This window comes from Meles meles, chromosome 1 (genome assembly GCF_922984935.1).
Source record: "Meles meles chromosome 1, mMelMel3.1 paternal haplotype, whole genome shotgun sequence".
NCBI classification, from domain to species: domain Eukaryota; kingdom Metazoa; phylum Chordata; class Mammalia; order Carnivora; family Mustelidae; genus Meles; species Meles meles.
Genome location: NC_060066.1, coordinates 11,492,805 through 11,516,317, shown reverse-complemented (window position 1 = coordinate 11,516,317; position 23,513 = coordinate 11,492,805). Strand labels below are relative to the sequence as shown.

Below are 23,513 nucleotides of genomic sequence, written 5' to 3'. Positions count from 1 at the left end.
GATGGTGACGTCAATAGCAGCAACCACCGTTCACTGAGTGTTTACTCGGAGTGAGGTACGGGGAAGTATGTCACTGGGATCAGGTCCACGAGGTACTGAATCCAAGTCCCCTCCCTGCTGTTTTTGAAGAAACACACAAAGTGGTACAGCTAAGCCCAGGGTCAAGCAGCTGGTAGGGGCGAGAGCAGGGATACAGAGCGGAGGAACGGCCTCCAGGATCTGTACTGACCAGCCTTCTCACCGCTTGCCCCACTGAACCTCCCGGACAGGGAGAGACTGCTGGAGGGCTGAGGCGGGGCTCTTGGACAGAGCTTTCTATAACTCCAAGACACACCCGCAGGAAGAAACTAGCTAAACTGGTGTTATTCCGGCCGATGATTTTCAAATACAGCTCTATTTTAATAAGACCCTCCTCCATCCACCGGTACATTTCCATGAGCCATCATTGGTACTGAACGACTCCTCCCGCTGCCTCTCAGGGATCCTCCCAGCTCTGAAGGCCATTCACGGAGGCGTTGCTTTCCAGCATGGTGTTTAGTGTGAGTCTTGGGGACTGGCTCTCAGATCTCGCACTTTGAAACTTCAATGAGCCGTAACAATGAAAATGTCAAAGAAAATTCTATGTTAGGGTAAACCACTGCACCTGTTAATTCCCTTTCCAGGTAGAAAACATTTCAAACCAGTGATTCTTATAATCCTCTTACGTGCAGGACGGATTATGACACCACTTGGGGTGCAGAAGGCCCCTCGCTCAGTTTCTGGCCACCCACTCTCGTGTCACACAGATGAGCCATCACCCCAGGGGCTGCGGTCTGACCCCATAGCCCAGATGTCTGGGTCCTCCTTCAACCCTGGTCTCTGGCCCCTCAAGGTGACTCTCCATTTCTCTCCAAAGACACCGTGTTTCTCTGCTTCCATAACTTTGGCCCTCTGTCCATTCTCTCTGCAACAGCAAACCCCTCCCACTCGTGGTGAGCTTCTAGGCAACCCGCAAAGGGCCTCTCCAAAGCGAGCTTCTAGCCAGACTTGACCACTCCCTCCTCCCTGTCAGCCGACCACCACTCATCACAGAGCAGTGGTCAAGAGTGCAGATTCCGGAGCCAGACAAGCCTGGGTTTGAACTCCAACCCTGCCATCACTCAGTGGGTACGAGTTTGGATTCAAATGCTTTTTCTACTAAGCCTCAGTCCCCTCAACTAGAAAATGGGAACAAAACCGGATCTACTCCACCAGATGGGTATGAGCATCACAAAAGATAAACGATGGAGTGCAGACCACAGTGCTGGGCCACGAGGAGCATGACACAAAAGGAAACTATCATTCATAGCTCTCCGATGGAATGCAACAAAATGATGATGATCTACTCACTGAGCAAGCATCTCAAAGGCAGGCGCTGTGCCCTGGTCATCTGTATAACCTCACTTGCTAGCCCAGTCTCTGGCACACAGCAGCCACTGAGCTCCTGCGAATGAAGTCAAGGGCCACAGCACTGATGCATCTGCTTCTCTGCCCACAGACTCATTTCCCCACACCTGGGGGAAGGCCTCTGTGCTCGGCAGCCAGGAATGCCACCAAGCTCATGGCTAGGCAAAGCCCACGTGCCATGCCTGGGAAGAAAAGTGTGACTTGGACACATATCCGAAAAAAGGATAGTATTCAAGGGAGGAGTAAAAACGTGGAAGCAGTTCAATCCCCCTTTCTCTTTTCATGCAAGTTGGGAAAGAACTCCTGGGCACAAAAGGTGTGTGTTAGCAGGATGCTGGGCCAGCAGGGGAGGAAGCCATGGCCAAGACTTGGGGTCAAACACTGGGCCAAGAGTTTGTGGACAGACAGGAGGACACTGGCCCAGCAGCGAATGACACACAGGCTTCAGGAGTGATCTGCAATAGTGGATCGATACATGAGCCTTGGAGTCTGAAGTGGGTTCATACACCAGCTCTGAAGTGAGCGGAACTGTGATTCTGAACAAGCATTTGACTGCTCTGTGCTTCCATTTCCTCACTGACAAACTGCAGACAGTGACAGTCTCTACCGTACAGGACGGCTGTGATGGCTGAACACGATGACGGATGAATGAGTGCCCGGGCCTGGTACATGGGAAATACTCTGCAAATGGGAGTAGCCATCACTACTTTCTAGATAAGCGTGCACGGGCTTGGGGGGTGGGGGTGGGAAGCAGGGAGCGGATATGAACATTTACTGGGAAATCCAAGAAAAGGGAAGAGCAAGACACTTCTGTCCAGAGGCTCTTTTCCAAACCAATACTGTTCCATGAGTGGACGTGTATGCCTTGCATCAGACAGCCCAAATGCTGAGTCCTCCACCTGAAGTTCTGGCCTTGAAAGAGAACTGAACCAGTCTGTGGTATAGTTTTTCATCTATTATCTGCTCTACAAAAAAAAAAAAAAAAAGCTTGTACAATTTTAAGTCCCAGTGACCAAAGATAAGGAAAGTGACTTCAAGAGGCCAGGTAGCCTGGGATTGGTAGAACCCAGATCAGAACCCGGGCTTCCAGAATGTTCTTTTAGTGCATGTTATGGTGGCCTGTGGTGTGCTGTTGCCAGTTCTCTGAAATATCTAAGAGTAGCTCAGAGAACTGAGCTACTCCAAGATATTAATTATAAGACTCTCAAGTGTGAGAAGAGGGTTAATCTTAGGGTCACCACAAACTCGGTAATTAGATGTATTTTTTCTTTTGCTCTTGCCTATAAGAACCTCAGTGTCAAATCTGTGGTTTATTTCCAGCCACTGTATGTGATCTTACATTACACATTTTGTGAAGAGACCACACTCCTGGACTTTTACTTCGTTACCTTTATTCTCCCTTTGTCCTCATTTTTAAATTAATTTTACTTAAGTTGTGTTAAAATATGTGTTGGCCTATTATAAAAGTAGGTTATAAACAAATTATGTATTTCCAGAAGTGAGATTTAATGACATGCCACTTGAAAAATCAAAATCCCCATAGAACCAAAATCTGCCCATAAGCCTATTTGTTTTCTCATCCAAAGCCTGTCTTAGCAGTCTCCTGAGACAGATGGCTGACTTTATCACAATAGCGGGACTGGAGTAATGCAAGGCCGGGACTATTTTGCGTGCCGAGGACACGGTGCTGGCAGGGAGAAAGCCCAGAGTGGCCTTCCCCGTGCACCAGGGCTCCGTGCTACAGATGGATGAGGAGGCAGAGCTGGGCGGAGGGGACCTTCCTGCCCAGCTACCTTCTCCTCTCCTCGCTTATGGGCAAAGAAACCACTGTGGACATGGGGAACGGTCAAGACTCACAGAGCGATCACGTGCAGAACACAGCAGAGCATGGAGAGGAGGAGTGCAGGCTCTCCAGCCACACAGGCTGGGGACAGATCCTGGCTTCCCGAGTCCCAGCTGAGGGAACCTGGGGAGGTGATCTAATCTTTCCATGTCTTAGTGTCCTGAACGTTGAGGTCCCAGCACTTCCTACTTTGTGAAACTATGGTTAAGAATTAGATTAAGGACTGGGCACCTGGCTGGCTCAGTCGGGGATGCATGTGGCTCTTGATCTTGGAGGTTGTGAGTTTGAGCCCATTGGTTGTAGAGATTACTTAAATAAAACTAAAAAAAAAAAAAAAAATAGGTAAGTACTATTAACTAGCCTAGCCCCATTTTATAGTTGGAGAAACTGAGGTATGGGACAATTAAAAGTAATCATTGGAAGCCACTGGGCTACCGAGTGGTAAGGATGATCAGAATCTGGGTATGGCACAGGGTCCACACTGGAGCACTCTGCCCTGAGACAGAAAGAGCCCATGCCCTTGAGAGGAGTTCAGAATGCCCTGGGAAAGAGCTGCGCACAGAACCACCATGGCAACCCTGTGCCAGAGGGGCCAGGCTGGGAGTGCGGTGGTGGCTAGACCGGGAAGGCCCCTTGAACAGGTCCCTCGAGAGCAGATCTTGAAGGATGACTAAGTATTAACACAAATGAGCAGAATATTCCAGGCTGAGGCACTTTATGAGCGAAGGCTCAGATCTTAGAGGAAAGCATGTGGTTTGGGAACCTGGTGTATTTCTACGGTGGGAATGTTGTGGGGAGGTGAGGCCTTGGGACAGCAAAGAGGCTGTACCTATCCCATCCCCTCATGCCCGTATCCATTCCCTGGGCCCAGATCCTAACGGTGGGTCCACAGAGGGAAGCCGTAGGCATCATCAATGTTGTCGAGGAGACTGATCCCCATTTCATCAGCAGTCTGGATCCTGCTTCCGGTTTCTGGAACACCACGTCAGCGGGACACAGGTAGGGACAGACCAGGCCTTGAAGTAATATCTCACATATGTGCGCACACATCACCTTAGAAAGAACGGCCCTGACAGTCTCAGAATTACTATTCAGAGTCGTTTGTGAGTGACCACCGAAGTCTGTGTGTGGAGCACTGTCACTATGCCAGACAGATTCTGGTTTTCCTCCCTCATGGCCGGTCATAGGTGGGAGACTCCCGCTGCGGAGAGCTGCCAGCAGAGGCTTAGGGCCCCATCTTCGAAAGGCTAGTGGTGACTGTGTTTCTTACTGAAAATGCTGCTTTCCCACAAAAACAAAACAAAAGCCCAGCAGCTACTAGGTCCGCTACGGAGCGATGCGTAAGAAATCTAAGAAAGTGACGATTTCTAAGCCAGAAAACAGAAATTTTGTAAAATTAATTGTAGACTGAGCCTGTAGGGCGACTTTACACAGAAAAACTGATGAACAACAGGACTGACGTTTAGTGGAATTGGGAAAAGAAGGTGAGTTTATGATTTGTGGTATGAAAATCTGCATGGGTCTGACCTTTAGCCGAATGTTATTGGGTTTGGAAAGTCCTCTTGGATGAAACCTGGGGACGCCTGAAGGGCGGGGATAGCAACTGTGGACAGGTCCAGGTCACATACGACACGCCGGTGTGTGCGTGTTCGGGAGCCTGCACTGCTCTGCCCCGGCTGGTCTCACTGGGGATCTGAGCTATCACTGCCCCTACAAATGTCTCCTCCTCTGCGTAGCCTTCCCCCACGGCCTGACGCCATTTCTCAGCACTTCCGCAGCATTCCGTTAACATGTCAGTCCTAGTGGTCACGAACACTCAGTCACTGGCTCGCCTGCCTTCCTCACGAGGCCATGGGCTTCCTGAGCAGATGGGTCGAGAAGGCCCACACGACAGGCATGCATGCATATGGAGGGAACGGCCAGCCACACAGACACGTTCGCACACTCACCGTGGTGCCACGGCCGGATGACAGATGTGTGCCAACCTGCATTTGGGCAAGTGTGGCTTTTTCCAAAAACCCAAAAGAATCACAACACCTTCATGCAGGCTTTTGAAGAGACCCTCTAATGCATTCAACTGAATTACCTGTCAGTTACAACCCGAAACCCAAGGAAAAAGAAGCCATGACGAAACTCAGGGGCAGGGGCACATGGGTGGCTCAGTGGGTTAAGCCTCTGCCTTCGGCTCAGGTCATGATCTCAGGGTCCTGGGATCAAGCCCCGCATCAGGCTCTCTGCTCAGCGGGGAGCCTGCTTCCTCCTCTCTCTCTGCCTGCCTCTCTGCCTACTTGTGATCTTTGTCAAATAAATAAACAAAATCTTAAAAAAACAAACAAACAAACAAACAGAAGGTGCCCCATGTGAAAGAGCGCAGTCCTCTGGAAAGCTTCTCTTTCTCTCCATGCCTCTCAGGGACCTGACGCCACTGGGCTCTGCGGAGACTCTTGGATCTTGACTTGAATTGCTGTTGGGCTAGTAAGGAGTTCTGGGGAACTAAAAAGTTAGGAAAGATGGAAACTACATGCCCTGTGGGTATAATTTTGTCTCCGGTCAGCTGTGCACACTTATTCACCGTCAGTGATTACGGAGAACCTACCACATGCGGGCTCGACTCTAGGCCCTGCAGACGCGAGAGACGGATGGAGTCCCTGCTCTCGTGGAGCTTACATTCTAGAGAGACCAAGAAGCAAACACAGAGTACTAATCCATGGTGATAAGGTGCTCTGAAGGAAATGGGGGGAAGGAAGCTCCTTTAGAGAGGGGGAGTCAGGAGACAAACGCTGAAGCCGAGAAGGACGGAAGGGAGCCAGCTCTCAAAGCGCAGGACGCAGCTGCAGGGAGTGGAGCGGCCCAGGAAGGAGAGCCCGGTGTGCCTGAGCAGTGAAGAGGCCGTGTGGCATGAGCAGAGGGCGAGTGCTGGATGGTCAGCCACCCCTCCCCGCCCCGCCCCTGCAGGGCCCTCTAGGTCCTGGGCCAAGCGGCTGGCATTCACCCTGAAGCACACCAGGAAAGCTTTAAAGGCGAGAAGTGACTGTGTCTGATTTATATGTTGAGCAAACCTGCTGACTGATACTCTGGCTGTTGTGAGAATGGATGACTTCGCTTTTCTGAGCCTCCGTTTCCTCGTCTGTAAATGAGGCTGACAATAAGCCACCGCACAGTTGCGACTGTGACCGGAAGAGGTTCACGAGCACCGTATCTGGTGCACAGGGAGTGCTGAGCACTGCAGTACTGCCCTGGTTTTTAAATGACCCTAGAGATCTTCCAGGATGTTCCCTGGCCTCGAGTACAATCACACCCGTGTGTATCCAAGCCCTCATCCGGCGTGTGTGCAGTCCGGCCCGTTTGCCGAATGTGCTAGGTGTCCACTGCCCGCTGAGCCCCACACGCTGCTGGCCCTGACTTTAGGATGACTTACCCCAAGGAACTGCGCCTTTGTTTGGGGGCCCGTGAGGTAGTGGGCTGGGAGGGTCGGATAGGGTTCTCTTGTGTCCGGGTGGTGGGGGAGGAGGCCTCTTCTTGGACAGGGTGGAGCTGCCACTAGAGGTCTGGGTGCTTAGAGGGAGTGTTGAAGGTGGGCCAGGTGGACCTAGAAAGGAATCGAATGGGGCAGGAAGGTTAATCCCAGTCTCACAGACAGAAGAGCCTGTCTTGCAGTCACTTCCACACACCAAATGTGGTACGGTACACAGACAAAGCGCAAAGCTGGATACGGCCAATTCCATCAACTTGGTAGCTCACAAACAGGGGTTTCAAAATTGCTGGTAAAATTAAAAAAAAAAAAATCGCAAGAAAAGAAAGGGAAGTGTGTGCTTTAAAGGGAACGCCAGTCTCCTGGAAGGCTAATGGGGTTGAGATCTTCATTTAGGTACCACAGGAAAAATAAAACATACATTTTAAATGAATAATTTAGTGGGACCATCACAACATCTACTGAGGAAGAAGGCACACAACACTACCAGCAAAATCAGTGGAGAAAGAACAGAGTATAGGCCAACCCTTCAGGGGGCCACAGGGTGGGACGTAAAAATGTTCACAAAAGAGGATTTTTCTCTCCATTACAACTTTTCTTTGAGTCACTAATCTTTGCCTTAAGTTTTTTTTTTAATAACTTATCAAGAATGAAGAATGATCCAATGTAAAGAATTATCTGGGAAAAAGAGAAATTCAAAAACTCTTTTATCCTTCAATTCTGAGTTGTTCTAGGAATCATAAGCCACCTACTGGAAGCCTGAATAAGTTACATAGAGCAGACCCTGATTTCTATACTTTAAAAAAAGACTCAACTTTCTCCAGAGGTAAAGACGGGATGGCAGTAATGATTAATATTCCACACATACACACACAAAACCACTACTGCAAAACCTGAGTTTTTTGACCTAATGTTTAAAAAAAAATGGAGCTTGTTTTTAAGGGCGGTTCTGGAATTCGTATTATGGAATTAGTTTTGTTTATTCAAAGTGACGCTAGGTGGCCGGTGGGCACCAAGCACTGTATGCCGGGCACTGTGGCAAGCATCTCTTTATGGAGCATTCCCAGGGGCACAGTTTAACTGTATCCATGGACAACTGTTCCTGCAAGCAGTTAACACGAAAAAACAAACAAACAAACCCAAAAAACCAACAAGAACCACAAAACAAAAACAAAACCCAAAAATCAAAAAAGGAAAGAAACAAAAAAAAAGCTAAGAACACTGCCACACCAAATTTTTAACACAGGAGAGTAGAAACCTGGTGATCCAGAAAGGCTCCAAAAGAGCTTTTTACATTCTGTGTGTTAAAAGAAAAGATTAATAGTAATAATCTGGCTTCCTTCCTTGGTAAAATAAGCCTTTTATTCCCCTACTGACTCCCAGTCAGCACCAGCACTGACTTCCACCAGTGATTCTCAGAGTTAGTCTCGCCTTGGAAGTCGGAACCAACAATCTCAGTTAAGATCATCATCTGTTTCCAGATGCCACGGGCTGAGCTCTATAGGTTACCCCCCTATCCCACTAATGTGATACCTAATGGAGCCTTACTGTTAACTCCAAATTAGCGCCAGGCTAGGTCCTGCAGCTTCAGAAGCCATTTCATAACAATAAAGTGACCGCTACTACAGCCTTCTAATGATTTGCACTTTTCAAAATGTGTCTGTGGGTTGCCTGGGTGGCTCATTCGATTGAGCATCTGACTCTCGCTTTCGGCTCAGGTTGTGATCTCAGGATTGTGGGATCGTAGTGCGGGATCTGCTGTAGATTATCCCCCCTCCCTTAACTCCTCCTGCTCCTCACGTGTATGTGGCTCTCTCTAAAAGAAGTGAATAAAATCTTAAAAAAAAAATGTGTTCATTTGGGCTAGTTCCCTTGATTTCTCATTATTGCCCCCTTCTGCAGTCTGGGAAGCAGGAATTTGGAGGGTGTCGGGTTTCACTGCCATGGGGTGTGGGGCCAACAGTGCAGGTCTCTGGGACTGGCGCGGTGCTCGCCCAGCTCATGCTGCTGTTCATGAAAGCCAGGACTGGGCTGTGTGCTGGGCACAGGAGGAAAGCAACACCGACAACAGCAGCCAACGCTCAGTATTAGGAAGTGTTAACTTTCCTCTTGCAAATACACGGAGAACAGAGACTAGTGATGATGAAATTCTCCAGCACCTTCGTCTTTATCGCCACCTAGGGATCCCCTGATGCAGCGCATCTAAAAGTCACTGCATCCGGTCCAAATCCTGCTTGGAAACAAAAATTGCCAAAGATAAGGCACTAATGGGGCTGTGTCTCTGAGCAAAGCTGAATGTGTACCTGATCAGAAGCGATCCGACCAGAGTCCTCCTGTAACCAGGAACCAAGCAAAATCCAGCCTCCTGAGCTGGCATTTCAGAAATGAAGGGATCAGTGTTCTTTGCAGGATTATATCCTTTGTTTTTCTTTCTTTATCTGTAATCAGATATTGATTGTTTCCTTGTTTACTGACTGTCTCCCCCACCAGACTGTAATTCTATCGGGGCCAGGGTTTTTCCTGGTCTAGTCTTAGAGTAAGCTGCATTTAGGAATGCTAGTATTGGGTAAACGGACAGATGAACTGTTACTTCTACCTTTTTAAGGAAGACAAGGGTTTCACTTAGGGTGCCCAACCAAAGACTAGAAATAGGGGGAAATAGCAGGGACATGTTAAGTTTGAAAAAGAAATATTCAATATTGTAATTTCATACCCAGAAAACACACACACATCAGACCCACCCGCTGTTTTGTAATCGCAGCTACAGAAAGGGAGCTATAAAATCTGGCTGGTAGGGCACGAGTTAAAAAAAAGCTGAAAGACACTATATGAGGTCCCAGAAAGCAGACTTAAACTTTCTTAAGATTTAAAGATCTCAGGGGGCACCTGGATGGCTCAGTCAGTGAAGAAGTCAGTGACCTCTGCCTTCAGCTCAGGTCATGATCCTGGGGTCCTGGTATCAAGCCCTATGTCAGGCCCCCTGCTCAGTGGGGAACCTGCTTCTCCTTCTCCCTCTGCTGCTCCCCTGCTTGCTCTCTCTGTCAAATAAATAAAATCTTAACAAAACAAAAAAGATGTAAAGATCTCAGAAGACTTTTAAAACTAATAATTAGTCTCAACCACTAAAGGGGATGTTTTATGCAAAATAATCTAAGTCCTGGCTTAGGAAGGAAGCAATTCTGACAGGCTAAGAAAGCTAAAACAAAATAGAATAAACACAACATCAAACACAAAAATGGTGGGAGGCAAGATTAACAGGGTGGGGAGGATTGGAGGTGACTCGGAGGGCTTGCCAAGGCCCGTGGAAATAAAAGAAAGTGTTCCACTTCTCATTTGCCACTAATACTATTATGTCAAATTATCTTCTTTCTTAAAGATATGGCTCTAAAAAGGTTCCAGAGCTTCTATAAATACCTCTGAGGGGAATGAAATTATTAGAAGGTCTTCTCAGGGGAGACAGTGAGCCTCTGCTCTTCCCCAGAAGAGGAGAATTGCGTCTCGCTCGCAATCCCATGAGCCCTCCCGGTCATTCTGTTTGGATGTTCTAGCCTCAGAGATGTCCACTGGCTTCCTGGGGGGGTGCCTGCCACGAGCACCTCCATGTCATCAGTTCGGGGAGGCCCTAACTGAGGTCTGTAGCTCAGACGTGTGCCCAGTGCGTGGCTGGGGCTTAGGAAGCTCGCACGTGTGGTCACTGTCCGTCTCGAAGCCGCTAGGCTCCCTCTGGACAGTTTGCAAAGCCCTAGCTCTACACCCCTGGGCCCAACCGCTGGGACTCACAAAAGTCTGTGACTATTTCCTGAGACCTGCCCAGGAACTGCTGTCTCCTCTCTTCACCAAAGCCCCCTCACAGGACAGTGATATATTCATGGACTACAGAGGTGGTTTACAGGAAGCCTCATCAGAGAGGACTCGATCGTCAACAATAAGGAAATGCATCTACCGAGCCTGGAAAAACTGTCCTTCTGAAAAGCCATGCATGTACGCCAAAATACGTATTTAAAAAGAATCCATTCCTAACTGAAATCACCATTGGCATGCTTTTCAAATCTCCCCCTACATTCCCTAGATTCTGTAGACCTGCCATTTACTGAGTATTGTGCGCCTGACCTAACACTGAGAGGTTTATACACGTGATCTAGAATTGCCCTTGAAAAGCAGCGCTGCTGTCATGATCGCCCACCGGCAGGAGGTGAGACGCAAGGCTCAGAGTTCAGGAAACCGGCCACTCACACGCACGAGTCCGGCTCTCTGTGACTCCAGGCCAGGCACTGGTCCTTGATGGTACCCTGCCGTCCTCCTGCGAATGGCCCTACATGTCCCTGACCAGACACTCGTGACCGACTGTGTTCCCTCTTTACCTCTATGCCTCATTGATGAAGGGTCAGCCCAGCTGGAACCTCATCCAGAGCCTTCGCTAACCCATCCCCTTTGCCCTGGGGCGACGGCTGTTACCTGTGACCCATCCACCACAAAGCGAAATGGCTCTCAGTATTCTCTATGTTGCATTAGAGCTGGATTTTCTCTTCCTTCCCAGGCTGAAAGCTCTCTCGGAGTAGATTCATGTCATCTTCATGTCGCTCAGTGCCTGGCACATTCTGAGCACAATACAAGTCTATGGAACTCATTCATGGCGGAACTCAGGAGGACGCTTTCTCACTGTCCTTGTACATTTGGTTTTTAGTAAAACAAACCACCCAGAGGTCTGCCATGCTGGGAGGCCAAATTAAAGTACATCTTTAAAATTTTAAGTTAAAAAAAAAAAAAAAAAAAGACCCAGAAGACGGCTTTAAAAACTATCTTGACAATCTCTGAAAACACTGAAATACAATGTTCATGTTCTAAACACACCATGCCACAGATAGTAAGTGACAATAGCAGAAATTCTGTCTACATACAACTTGGAACAAGACAAATGCTTTTCACAGTATAGATCTGAAAGGTTTGTTACTTTAGAGAGTTATGGATGGGGCGCCCAGCTGGCTCCGTCAGTGGAACGTGAGACTCTTGATCTCGGGATTGAGTCTGAACCCCACACTGGGTGTAGAGATTACTTAAAAATAAATAAGATCTTAAAAAAAAAAGTAGATAAAGACAGTGTATTTCTGTTGAGAAGGGCCCTGTGTCTAGTAGGAAGGCACCATGATCACTGCACTCGGGTGGGGAAACAGAGGCACGGCAAGGTGCGGTAGAGGGCAGGGAGGCCAGGCACAGTCAGGAGCAGGCTGGGCAGGGCTCTGGCATGGCAGGTGATGCAGGAGTGATACCACACTGCGTACCGTGCGGCACGGGCTGTTCCCCATCCTTTACCCTCCTTCCAGGACCCCAGTAACTAATAGCACAGTGCCTGGACTCAGGGGCCTAATGGTGGTTCTTTCACAACTACTCAGATGTCTCCGCACACAAGAAGCACAACACGATCCTTCTGCTTCCCTGTCCACACCTGGCAGTCGATGACTTGTTAGCGAGCCTGTGCCAAGTGGCCAGCCCTGAGGGCCAAAATCCCAGACATGCTCTTGGCCTGCAAGTGGCCAGTGCAAGGGAACAGATGTGCCATGCTTTAAAAGGATCAGGGGAGGGGCGCCTGGGTGCCTCAGTGGGTTAAAGCCTCTGCCTTAGGCTCAGGTCATGATCCCAGGATCCTGGGATCAAGCCCCACGTCAGGCTCTCTGCTTAGCCTGTTTCCCTTCCTCTCTCTGCCTGCCTCTCTGCCTACTTGTGATCTGTCAAATAAAATCTTAAAAAAAAAAAAGGATCAGGGGAAACTGATAAAAATAGGCCAAAAACCCCACAAAAAATCAACATGGATCAGTGATGACATCCCATGGGATGCTTTGATATAGAGCCACTCAAATAGTTATCTTCCTTTGAGGTTAAAAAAAAAAAATCCATTGAAAGTGTAAAGTCATCAGCATAGGAATAACGCTGCTGCTAGGAAAACAGTTCCTAGGCCAGCTGTCACCATCACGCAGCACACCCTGACGGCGGCGGCAGCTTTGTGTCTGGAAGATACCTTCTTCCCGCCCCCTCCCTGCTCTCCCTGATGACCGCCATGGGCCTCGCATGAAAGCCACGGAAATGTTGTCTAAGATGCTCACGTGACTGTTTGGCCATAATGCTTCACACATTCTGTAGAAAGACTTTTGGCAAGTCAACCATCACACCCCCCAAGATATCTGGAATCGTTTTAGGGGAGTCCCCTCCTGACTGGCCACACATTTCCGGGACATGCTTTTCACGGACCTGCTGTTGTGCATTCATTCGCAAGCACAGACACAGCGCCCCCTCTCCACTCCAGGGGTGCAAGGCCAGCTCACTCGCAGCCCCTGTGCCGCAGGAGAGCAAAAGGAAGACTCCCTCGCCCCTCCTGCTCCAGGCTCCCCGGGTGGCACCCAGGGCACCGCTCACTGCACATCTCGCTGCTTTCTCTCCCTCTTTCACTGCATGCCCCGGGCCCAGCCCATTTGTTAAACAGAATGCACCCAGGAGGATCGAACACATCCCCGTCAGTGGAAGGCTCGCACGTGCTGGTCACTACAGACACTACTTCACGGTCTCTGAGCCAGCATGGTACAGGCCCAAGCGTGGTTCCCACACCAAGACCCCGAAGCTTGGCAAGATCAGCTCCACGCTGAAGAGCCCAGGGCAGGGAGAGGATGAGCGCATTTGTAGGAGCCCCGTCTCTCAGGGAGGGCCAGGGCAAGAGGCTTCCTGGAGGAGGGGGAAGGGAGGCTGGCCCCGCAGCATGGCTCACAGACGGATGTGGCTCAGATGGCGTGGTGCTCTCCAGCTTTGCTCTGGGATCACTTCGTCTCCTCACCCCAGCGGATGGGGGGCAGCACGTGGTTCCCACTCTGTGACCCAAGCACGGCCTGGGGCCGTCGACTGGCTGTTGGGGGCTCAGACCAAGGCTGCAGCCCGTCCGAAGCAGGAATCCACGTCACCGAAAACGCGTCTGAAGCGCACCCAGAGGTCATACAGGCGCTCACCTGATATTCATAGGCGCTGCTGAATGTCAGATTCTGTGGTCCCGACTCCACCAACAGACGGAGGAAACAGCAACGTATCAGTGCTCTGTGCTTCTCAAAGCTTGGAAAGTCAGCTCTTGTAAGTAAGTCAAGTAAGCTTCCCGAGGCCAGACTCATCATTCATTCACCTAACAACTGCTCTCCTTGAGTACGTGATGCCTGCGTTACGCAGCTGGCGTCAGAGCCCCTGCTCATGAGACTGGGGGGACATCACCCTGGTGCCTTTTCTCATAGCCAAGGAGCTATGGTGGCTACAGTGTCAGCAGCGGGCCCCTCCCTGGGCGCCCACCCTGTTAGGTGCTCGGCTAGATGCCGCCCGCATACCCCATTAACCTGCATAACCTTCCGTGTCGCCCCCAGTCTGCGTCACTGTGGGGTACAGATGTGCAAGCGGATGACAGGAGAAAATCGCAGCTCTCCAGCTTAAATTCACTTACAAACAGAGTTAAGTCAAACCAGCCAACCACAAGCACGCAGTGTCTGTCTCCAGCCCCTGCTCTGGGGGATGGGTTGTGCAGCACCATACTGTTCCCCATGATCCTCCATGTTCTAGAGACGTCTGTGGCCACGGCCCAACAGTTCCAGGGGCGCCTTGCCCACGGCTTCAGGGCTTTGCCTGTTACAAAATGCTTTCTCCCCATACTGGCTCACTGGATTCTGAGGACAAGACCACGAGGAAGGCAAGACAGAGATCAAGCACCTTCCTCAACATGGGGAAGAAGAAACCAGAAGTCTTAAGAGCCATTTTTACTTTTCACCTGCTAAGAGCCACTGTGTGGCCGGAAATCGGTTCCTCACCCCTTCCCAGGCTCAGTTTCCTCGGCTGTACAATGGGCAGCAGACTGTGATCACCTTTCAGCATCCTTCCAGCTCTCTTAAACCCAAGTTCTAGGACATTAATTTTTTGCTCAAAGATGAAAAACAAACCAAGCTTGGCAAGCTTGAAGAATTTCAAGTCTAAACAAACATAATGCACGGGGGTGGGGGGGGGTGGGGGGCAGGGGGGCAGGTGCTGATCACGGGAGATCAGCAGGGAGAAACGTCTGCATGCTCAATCTCAGAGCTTTCACGGACTCTTACTGGACTTCACATCCTAAGAGGTCAGGCGGGAAAATGTGTCTAGGGCTCAAGGGTGGTGAGATTGGGGTGCTGAACTGCTGTCTCCCCACACTGACGGAGCCCTGTGTAAGCACATGGGCTTTGGTTGATGACAATTTAGGTCAAACCTCCTTGCGTTCTGATGAGGCAGCTGGAGATTCCTGAAAATATTCCTGTGCTGACTAGAATAATCCCTTCCCCTTTCCCCCCATACTCCTCTTATTAGTGGGACTTCATCCTGAGCGTCTGCTATGCCTCGACCGAAACCGCCCTCCATCCAAGCCCTAAATTCACAGTGTGGAAATGACCACTGCTGCAAGCAGAGACCCCGACATCACTTCCATGGAAAATGAGCAACCAAATGACAGTCAAGACTTCCTTGTTTTCATGCAAATGGTTCTACCAGCTCAACAGAGTGAAATGAAAAACACATAAGGCCACAAAACAGAGGAGGATTATCTCTGCACAGAGAGTCAGCTGATTTTCAACAATGTCTTCTAAGATCTCCATTCTAAACGTTACCACTTTTCCAAATGGAAGGGCACGCGAGCCAGGCTAGCTGCAGGGTGCAGGACCCGTCTCAGACCCCTTAGAAAGTCCAGGGGAAGCCTGTGCTGCTTCTGTCTCCCTGCATCTGACGTCCCACTACGAGTAGCCTGCAAGAGACCCCGGCTTCTAGCAGAGAGGAGTTTCTATTCTCAGTGTCGGGATTTTGGGGGGTGGGCCTTGGGGGGAAGTAGCTTGTTTGGGGCTGGCCACGGTGGCCATGGCCAAGTCTCTGAGCACTTGTTTCAGCAGCTGGATCACTTAATACATTTGGTCTTTGTTTTCTGGGCCTCTGGTAAAGCGCTAGTTAGAATTTATTCAGGGCAGGAGATAGATGCTTGGCATCGAGTCAGACAGAATATTTTATGGGTTTCTGTGGCCCCTTGAGATAAAATTCCAGAAAGGGGTGTAGGAAGGTGAAGCAGCCTCTTGGTCACTAGGACGCTAGTTCCTTCTCTCCTGCAAACCTCCTCCAAGATTCTTGATCACCTGGAGGTTCTCTGACAGGTACAGGCCCACCCTGTCTAGATAGGTCATCACTGTTACGTTGGTAACCAGGGTCAGAGGATATGGACCCTTCCAGAGTTTTTTTCGATTATTTTACCTGGTCTGGAGGTTCTCTGTGGTCCTCTCTGGGATCCACAAGGGGAAATCTCTGGTCTTATCCGATTGCTACTCTAATAGGGGAACAGGATGACGCAGAGGAGGGCAGCAACACAGCACTCTCACCGTGCTGCCCACATCTGTAACATGAGACTCGTGTTTGAGTAAGGAATCTGAAACCTTATTTATGTAGAGTCTAGTGTGTAATGTATTGGAGGGGTAAGAAACACTGGGGGGTCAAACCACTGGCTCACGTGTGCTGTCTGTCACTCTTCCCCTATAGTCGCTAGTTATCTTTGATGGGCACTGTTCAAGCCAAAACCTTACTTTAGCATTTTCTCCACTATTTTATGATCTATGAGGCCATTTGGGGTCCCTCTAAGAACACAGCTCCCATTTATAACACTTTTCAATGGAGAATGAGCTCTGAAAAAACACTGTTCTGAATAAAGCTCACATTTCTCAGAAAATAGCCCCAGTGTGATTCAAATAGGCATGGCATTGTGTATGGAGGGGCCCTCGGAACCTGTGTGAGCACGGGCTGAGCACACAGGGAGAAGCCTGCACTTGCGTTCGCCGGCCAAGACCAAACCCCAAGCTTCCCCCTGGATGGGGTGGCTGCTGAATGTTGCCATTTCTGCATCTCGACTTGTTGCCGTACAGGCGGGAACACACGGACGTTCAGAGCTGGGCACTCTCTGTGGATGTGGGATACAGGACAAGCACATTGTTGCTACAGGCCAGGGCGGTGGACCATCAGCCCTCAGTGCCAGCCTGGTGAAGGCTTTGGACAGTGCACTACACAATGCCCCTCTTGTGGGCAAAAGTCTTCCCAGGTAGTGTCTCATGGAAAAACAATCCTCATCAGAAAGGTCAGGAGAGTGGGCTCAGGTCATACAGGCCCGGGTTAGAATCCCAGAGATCTGGAAATATGAGGCCAGTCACTCACCATCTCTGAACCACAGTCTCCTTGTCTGCATGATCCCAGCAACTGTAGGACCCCCCTCATTTTCTGAGCACAGAACGAGAAGCCTTAGGGCCTGTCATAAAGCAACTGCTTCGCAACTACTAACTACTGCTGTTACCACTAACATCTCCAGCAGACAGATGGCTTAGTGTAGAGAAAAGTTAACTTTTTGAAGAAGCAATTGCACACCACATCACACAAGAAACAACAGAGGTTTGGCGCCCGGCGGACCTTGGAATGAATTGCAGCTCTATCACTTATAGGCTGTGTGACCTTGGGCAAGTCACTCTACCTCCATAAGCCTTAGTTTCCTCATCTGTAAAATGGGCACTAAAGTACACACCTCACAGGACTGTTGTGAGGAGAGCGCAGCATGACGCATGAGGAGTGCCTACAACACCATCCTACTGCCGGGAGCAGATGGCAAGGCCCTACTTCAAGCTGTCCTTGACATCACATTCCATGCTCTGCCACTGGGATGCACCTTGCGATTTTTACCTCAAAGCTGCGCAGACCGCGCGCTTTGAGGAGGGAGTCGCAGAGCCCTTCTCAAAGTCCGTACCTTTCCCGGCGTTTCTAGGAGGCAGCGGAGGCGCCTCTGTGGTCGGGGACGTGGGCGAGTCTGTGCTTGTGGAGACGAAGATCTGGTTGGTGAAGGCGCCGTAGGAGAGCCGCTGTTTGTCCCTCGGAGTGCTGAATCCTGGCAGTGACAGCTTGTCTTGGGGGGAGATACTGGAGGAGTGGCAGAAGCTCTGAGGCCTCGGGGAGCGCTCTTTCTTGATGGGGCTCGGCTGCGGGAGACATAACAGTGCAGGGGGTCAGGTATTCACCAAGGGCTACGCTTCAGGGGCTCCTGTGGTTCTCTGCATGCCCTGAGGTCAGCCATGACCCAGCCCAAGAGGGGGGATGCGGTTCTTGCCCTTCTAATTCTTATCTCATTTCATCTTTATCAGAGTCACACTAGGGAGGCGCTGGTTAGCAATCAGAAGTATTCAGAAACCGAAGGGCATGGTCGATGGTATCCTTTAACTAAACAGACACCTGCCCTCTGCAAGACCTTTCACCAGCACTGAACTGCTTTCCCACCCACGTGTGACCTCTACAGCGTGTTCCTTCCCTGCTCAACCCTCTCCAGTCCAAGTTCTGAGTGCTCACCTCCCTTCTCATTCGGCAGCCCCTTAGGAAGTAGCCTCCGCATTGTGGTCCTGATGATCCACACCTGTGGGTCCAATCCTGACCCTTCAGATTCAAAACTGTCTTCAAAGGCCTCTAAGGTGTCCCTCGTGTTTGCACTCCTGGTGACAGCAGTGGCATCCGTGTAACTCCCCAACTGGGAAGACTCAAGTTCACCCAGAGCCACCAGGCCTGCGTGGATAGCGGGATCTCTGCCTGCTATAGGTGCCCACCAGCCCCCATGGAAGCACAGACCTCGTGAGCAGCCCTCGGATGCAGCTGATTTCAGCCCCGGCATGTTTCCCACACTGCAGCCAGAGCTGGTGGGGAAACTTGTTCCTCTGACAATTAACCTCTGTTGATTAATTGGCTTCTGATGGCTTGGAGAAAGCCCGGAGGCCAAATGTGGCCCATACTGTGCTTCCGGATCTGGGCTGCCTGACTCTGCAGGGCAGCCTCCTGCCTCGCCCACCCAACCATCCGAAGGCACCTCACACGCTGTGCTTCTAACCAGTCCTCAGACTTCCAGCCCTAACATGACCCCCTGGCCTTCACACGTGCTGTTCTCCTTCCCTGGAAGGATGTGTTCTCCTCCCCACTTTCTGCCTGGCAAGCTCCTCCCTACCCTCAGAAACCATCTCCAACGGTACTTCCTTGGTAAGGTCTTCACCATTTTCAGGGCTGAGACAATTTTTCTGTTCTCTGAACATTCCCCCAGGCTCTTATATATAATAGTTATCCGTTGTACTTCATCTCTTCTCAAAGGGGGGAATGTCTTTAGGACATGTTGTGGGACTACTCCTTACACGCGGCCTAGGAAAGAAGAAATGCTCCATACATGTTTGCTGCGGGGCGCCTCGGTGAAGCAGTCGGTTGGGTGTCCTACTACTCTTGGATTTGGCTCAGGTCACGATCTCAGGGCTCCGTGCTCAATGCGGAGTCTGCCTGAGATTCTTTTTCTCTCCTTCTGCTCCCCCAGCCCCATTCTCTCTCTCTCTGAAATAAATCTTAAAAAAAAAAAAACCCCACATATCTGAGGAAAACTGCAAGAATGAACTAGTAGTCATGAACTACCTACGAGAGTCAGAGAAAACTAGGTTTAATCCCAAAACTGTCTACTAATTCCGAGATTTCAGGTTGCAAAATCTGTGTGTGTCAGTTTTCTCTTCTGTAAAATGGGGCAATAACAATGCCATAGTTTGCTTTTGGTGAAGAAGATCTGACGTAGCACAGGCAACTTGCTTCCTACTGCCTAGTCCATACTTACGTTCTTTTTTTTTAAACATTTATTTGACAGAGACAGATCACAAGTAGATAGAGAGGCAGGCAGAGAGAGAGAGAGAGGGAAGCAGGCTCCCCTCTGAGCAGAGAGCCCCACGCGGGACTTGATCCCAGGACCCCGAGATCATGACCTGAGCCGAAGGCAGCGGCTTAACCCACTGAGCCACCCAGGCGCCCCATACTTACGTTCTTAATACCTCACAACTCTTTACTTATTAAGGACTGTTCTGATGGCTGATTTTTTGTGTTCACTTGACTGGGCTATGGTGCCCAGGTTTTTATTTGGTCAAATACCAGTCTAGATGCTGCAATGTTTAAATTAGATTTTGAGTAAAAAGGATTACCCTCCATCATGGGGGTGGGCTTCATTCAGTTAGTTGAAAGGCTTTTTTTTTTTTTTAAAGATTTTATTTATTTATTTGACAGACAGAGATCACAAGTGGGCAAAGTGGCAGGCAGAGGGGAGGGGGAAGCAGGCTCCCCGGCGAGCAGAGAGCCTGATGTGGGGCTTGATCCCAGGACCCTGAGATCATGACCTGAGCCTAAGGCAGAGGCTTAACCCACTGAGCCACCCAGGCGCCCCAGTTGAAGGGCTTTTGCAAAGAGACTCGGCACCTCCAGACTCAAGACCACACCATCAATTCCTGCTGGAATCTCCAGCCTGCCAGCTTTGCTCGATGCCCTGGGGATTCACTGGCTCCCACAATCACATGAGCCACTTCCTAAAAATAAATTCCCATTACTCTCCCTCCATCTTCAATAACCTCCTATGGGGTCTGGTTTACCAGAGAACCCTAATATAGCGGTGGTACCCAACAAGGATCAAAGACCGAGCAAAGAAACTGGCCCCAGGTCACAAGACCAGTCTCATGAAGAATGATCTCCGCCACACAGTCCAGGCAACCTGGGAACAGCAGCAGGGACTCAGAGGCACTGTTGGAACTCACTTTGTCGTCCAGGTCGTCATCACTCTCATCCATCTCCTCCTGTCGCAGGTTCCATTCATATTCCACATGGACATGGGGGTTGAACTTCCCAGATTTAGCCTGGGAAAGCTGAAAGGAACAGCAGGTATAACCATGTTCATTTAAGTGTTAAACATCCCACTATTATATAACCACTGAGCAAATCCCACCTCAGTCTTGGTTTCAAATGAATCACCAGCAGCTGCTTGTAGGGTAAAATTCTGATTACACAGGGCTGGGCTGCTGTGGGACCGGCTCAGAGGAGTTGCCCAGAATTACAGGCAGAGGCTTTCTTATTTTGAGAACATGGCTTCTCTTGCAAATTAAAAGCTTTCTTAAATATTAGGAATGAGCCTCAAAAGGTGAAAATTCCTGGCTGGAAGGCAAAATCAGAGTGAAGTACAAAATGTAAGCCCTTTAAGTCAGACCGTCCGGTTCGATCCGTGGCCCACTTTTCTTCTCCGTGAGACGGGGGCAGGGAGCACTGTAGCTTTTTCACAGAGTTCTTGTAAGAACAGAAACCTACAACTGCTGGCCTGTAGCCAGTGCTGGGCAGAAACTCAAGGGGATGGAACTTACCTTTCCTGCCTTCCCCACCAGTAAGAGAACCACACTATGCTAAGGCCCAGAGGGATAGGAGAGAACCAATGAGACCAGAAGTATGCGGCTGGTGGGGGAAGCCACGCATTTAACATTTTGAAAATCATTATACTCTGAACTTGACTTGCCCAATTTTTGGAATTGGCTTCCAAATAATTCTTCTTTACTACTGAGCTGCAGAGAAAGCCTAAGGGTCTGGCATATAAAAAGCAAGACCTTCATTCACAAGCCTGTCTGGTAATCATCTCTCTCAAATGCCTTTTAGCGTCTACGTCATAAGTGTACCCAAAAGACACAGGAAGGACAAATCCATCATTCTATCACTTTTTCAAATGGAGACCTAGTGCTTGTCTGAATTCCTTTAGTCGATGTTCAGAAAGATGAATCTGCTTCTTTTATCCCAATTCCAGTTTCTGAGAAGGACACTCTAAGGCAGCTGGTGTCTAACGGATGCCCCACCTCCGTTTTGCTTACCAGATCTTCACACTGGGTAGCTTTTAATCTCTTTGCTATGTCCAGGGCAGTCTCCCCAGCCTGGTTCACTAAAACAGAGAGAAAAGAAATCTGCATAATTATCTAAGATGTATCTTGAAAAGGCTGCAGACAATAATCAAATGATTATTGTCCCGGTTTTAGCCAACCGGATGCTGACCCCTATTATTAAGACACCGGGTCACACTCTTACCGACACCCACGGTGGGCTTGCTCCTGAGCAGCAGCTTTAAACACTCGGGTTTGCTGTACATACTGCAGTAGTGCAGAGCCGTGTTGCCCAGGGCCGTCTGCTTATCCAGGTTCCCACTGAAGAGTTATAATATGATCAGAAAAGAGTATAACTTAAAATATGATTTAAATAGGACATAAATAACTTAAGGCTACAGATTAACCACTTATTTCTGTGCAAACAATGGAGTCAAGCTTGAGACCTACTTACAAGCAGGGCAAACTAGGATGCTGCTAACACTGCACCTACGTTTATAAGCCAACTAACGACAGCACGAGCCAGCGTCGCTCGAGTGCCTCCTTATGGCACACTCTCAGCTTTTATGTACCTTGGTTCATCAAATCTTCATGACCACCCAGTGGGGTAGCTTAAAAGCACCTGTGTTTTACAGATGAAAATACCAAGGCACAAAGAGGATGAAGCACCTGCTTTCAACACTATCAGGGCATGGAAGACAGAGCAGGGATTTGAAAAAAGGCAGCCTGTCCCAGAGCCAACACTCTTACCTACCACACTGTACTACCTCTAAGGAGGACGTGTGGACATTTATACGTGGCTTGTGTCCAGGCACCATACTTCATATGTGGGTTCAAATCCCCTTGCTATTCTGACCACTCGCCTTTGGATAAGCTACAGTTCCTCCTAATAATCTGTAGCTTACAGAACTCCCCACTGAAGAATAGAGCCAAGTCCAAACTTCCTGTGTTCAGTATCGTAGCCTTATTAGTATGTCCCAAATCTGAATTACCTATTGAGTCAGCCACACACACTGTAGTTTTTTCTTTTTCCTTTTTTTTAAAGATTTATTTATTTGAGAGAAAGTGAGAGCATCAATGGGGATGGGGAAGGGTAAAGGGAGAGGGAGAAGCAGACTAGCAGCCAGCAGGGAGTCCAAAATGGAGCTCAATCCCAGGACCTCAGGATCATGACCTGAGCTAAAGACAGATACTTAACTGACTGAGCCACCCAAGCACCCTGACACTGTAGTTTTGTAATGAACTTATGATCAATGAAAACTCACAGATCCTGTTGACCTGTGCTGTTAAGTCTTCCCTCTCTCAATCTTTTCTAATCCAGCAAGTTTTGACAGAGACAGGATTTTACATCCTTCTAGGCCAAGGGTTGCCAAACTATAGCCCGTAGGCCATGTCTGGCCCTACATTTGTTTTTATAAATAAAGCTTTATTGGAACATGGCCATGCTCACTCATCTTCATATGGTCTATGGCTGCTTTCACACTACAACAGTAGAGCTGAATAGCTGTGACAGAGACCTCATGGTCTGCAAAGCCTAAAATGTACCAAACTCTTTATAAAAATCTTGTCGATTCCTGATCTGGGTCCCTGAGAAGGTTGGTTTGTGTTAACCTACAAGGTGTATTCAGAGAAAAATGCAAACCATACCAGTTTTGTACAAGGAAGTCAACCAAATGGAGAGATGTCTGGTCTGCAGTTCGGACGGCAAGATGCAGGGCTGTCTCCCCAAGCTCCTGAAAAGGACAGGATGAGGATAAGTAGGGTAATCACATGTCCTACTTCACCTACAGCAGCTTTATTCACATCAGTTACCTGAAAGTAATTATTAATAGGACTCCTTTACTCTCAAATTGTCCTGATTTAGACATGGTCACTCAATGTATTAGAATTTCATTTTTTTAAAAAGATTTATTTATTTATTTATTTGATGGCAGGGGCAGGGGGGACAAGCAGGGGGAGTGGGAGAGGGAGAAGCAGGCTTTCTGCTGAGCAGGGAGCCCAATGCGGGGCTGGATCCCAGGACCACCCTGGG

At 49.3% G+C, this 23,513-nt stretch overlaps 1 protein-coding gene across 5 annotated transcripts in view; it reads right to left on the bottom strand.

The window, feature by feature from the left end:
• The window catches only part of ASAP1 (ArfGAP with SH3 domain, ankyrin repeat and PH domain 1), a 352,276-nt gene that overhangs the window by 15,370 nt on the left and 313,393 nt on the right, over positions 1-23,513 (bottom strand). For 3 of the 5 annotated variants that reach the window (XM_046008053.1, XM_046008063.1, XM_046008092.1), the window contains 6 exons: positions 23,129-23,214; positions 21,687-21,802; positions 21,476-21,543; positions 20,384-20,491; positions 17,545-17,773; positions 6,687-6,857 (listed from right to left, as the gene is read on the bottom strand). In XM_046008053.1, the coding sequence (XP_045864009.1) occupies positions 6,687-6,857; positions 17,545-17,773; positions 20,384-20,491; positions 21,476-21,543; positions 21,687-21,802; positions 23,129-23,214 (778 nt within the window). The remainder of the gene's footprint in view (positions 1-6,686; positions 6,858-17,544; positions 17,774-20,383; positions 20,492-21,475; positions 21,544-21,686; positions 21,803-23,128; positions 23,215-23,513) is intronic. The other 2 variants (XM_046008073.1, XM_046008083.1) reach the window with 1 other exon arrangement.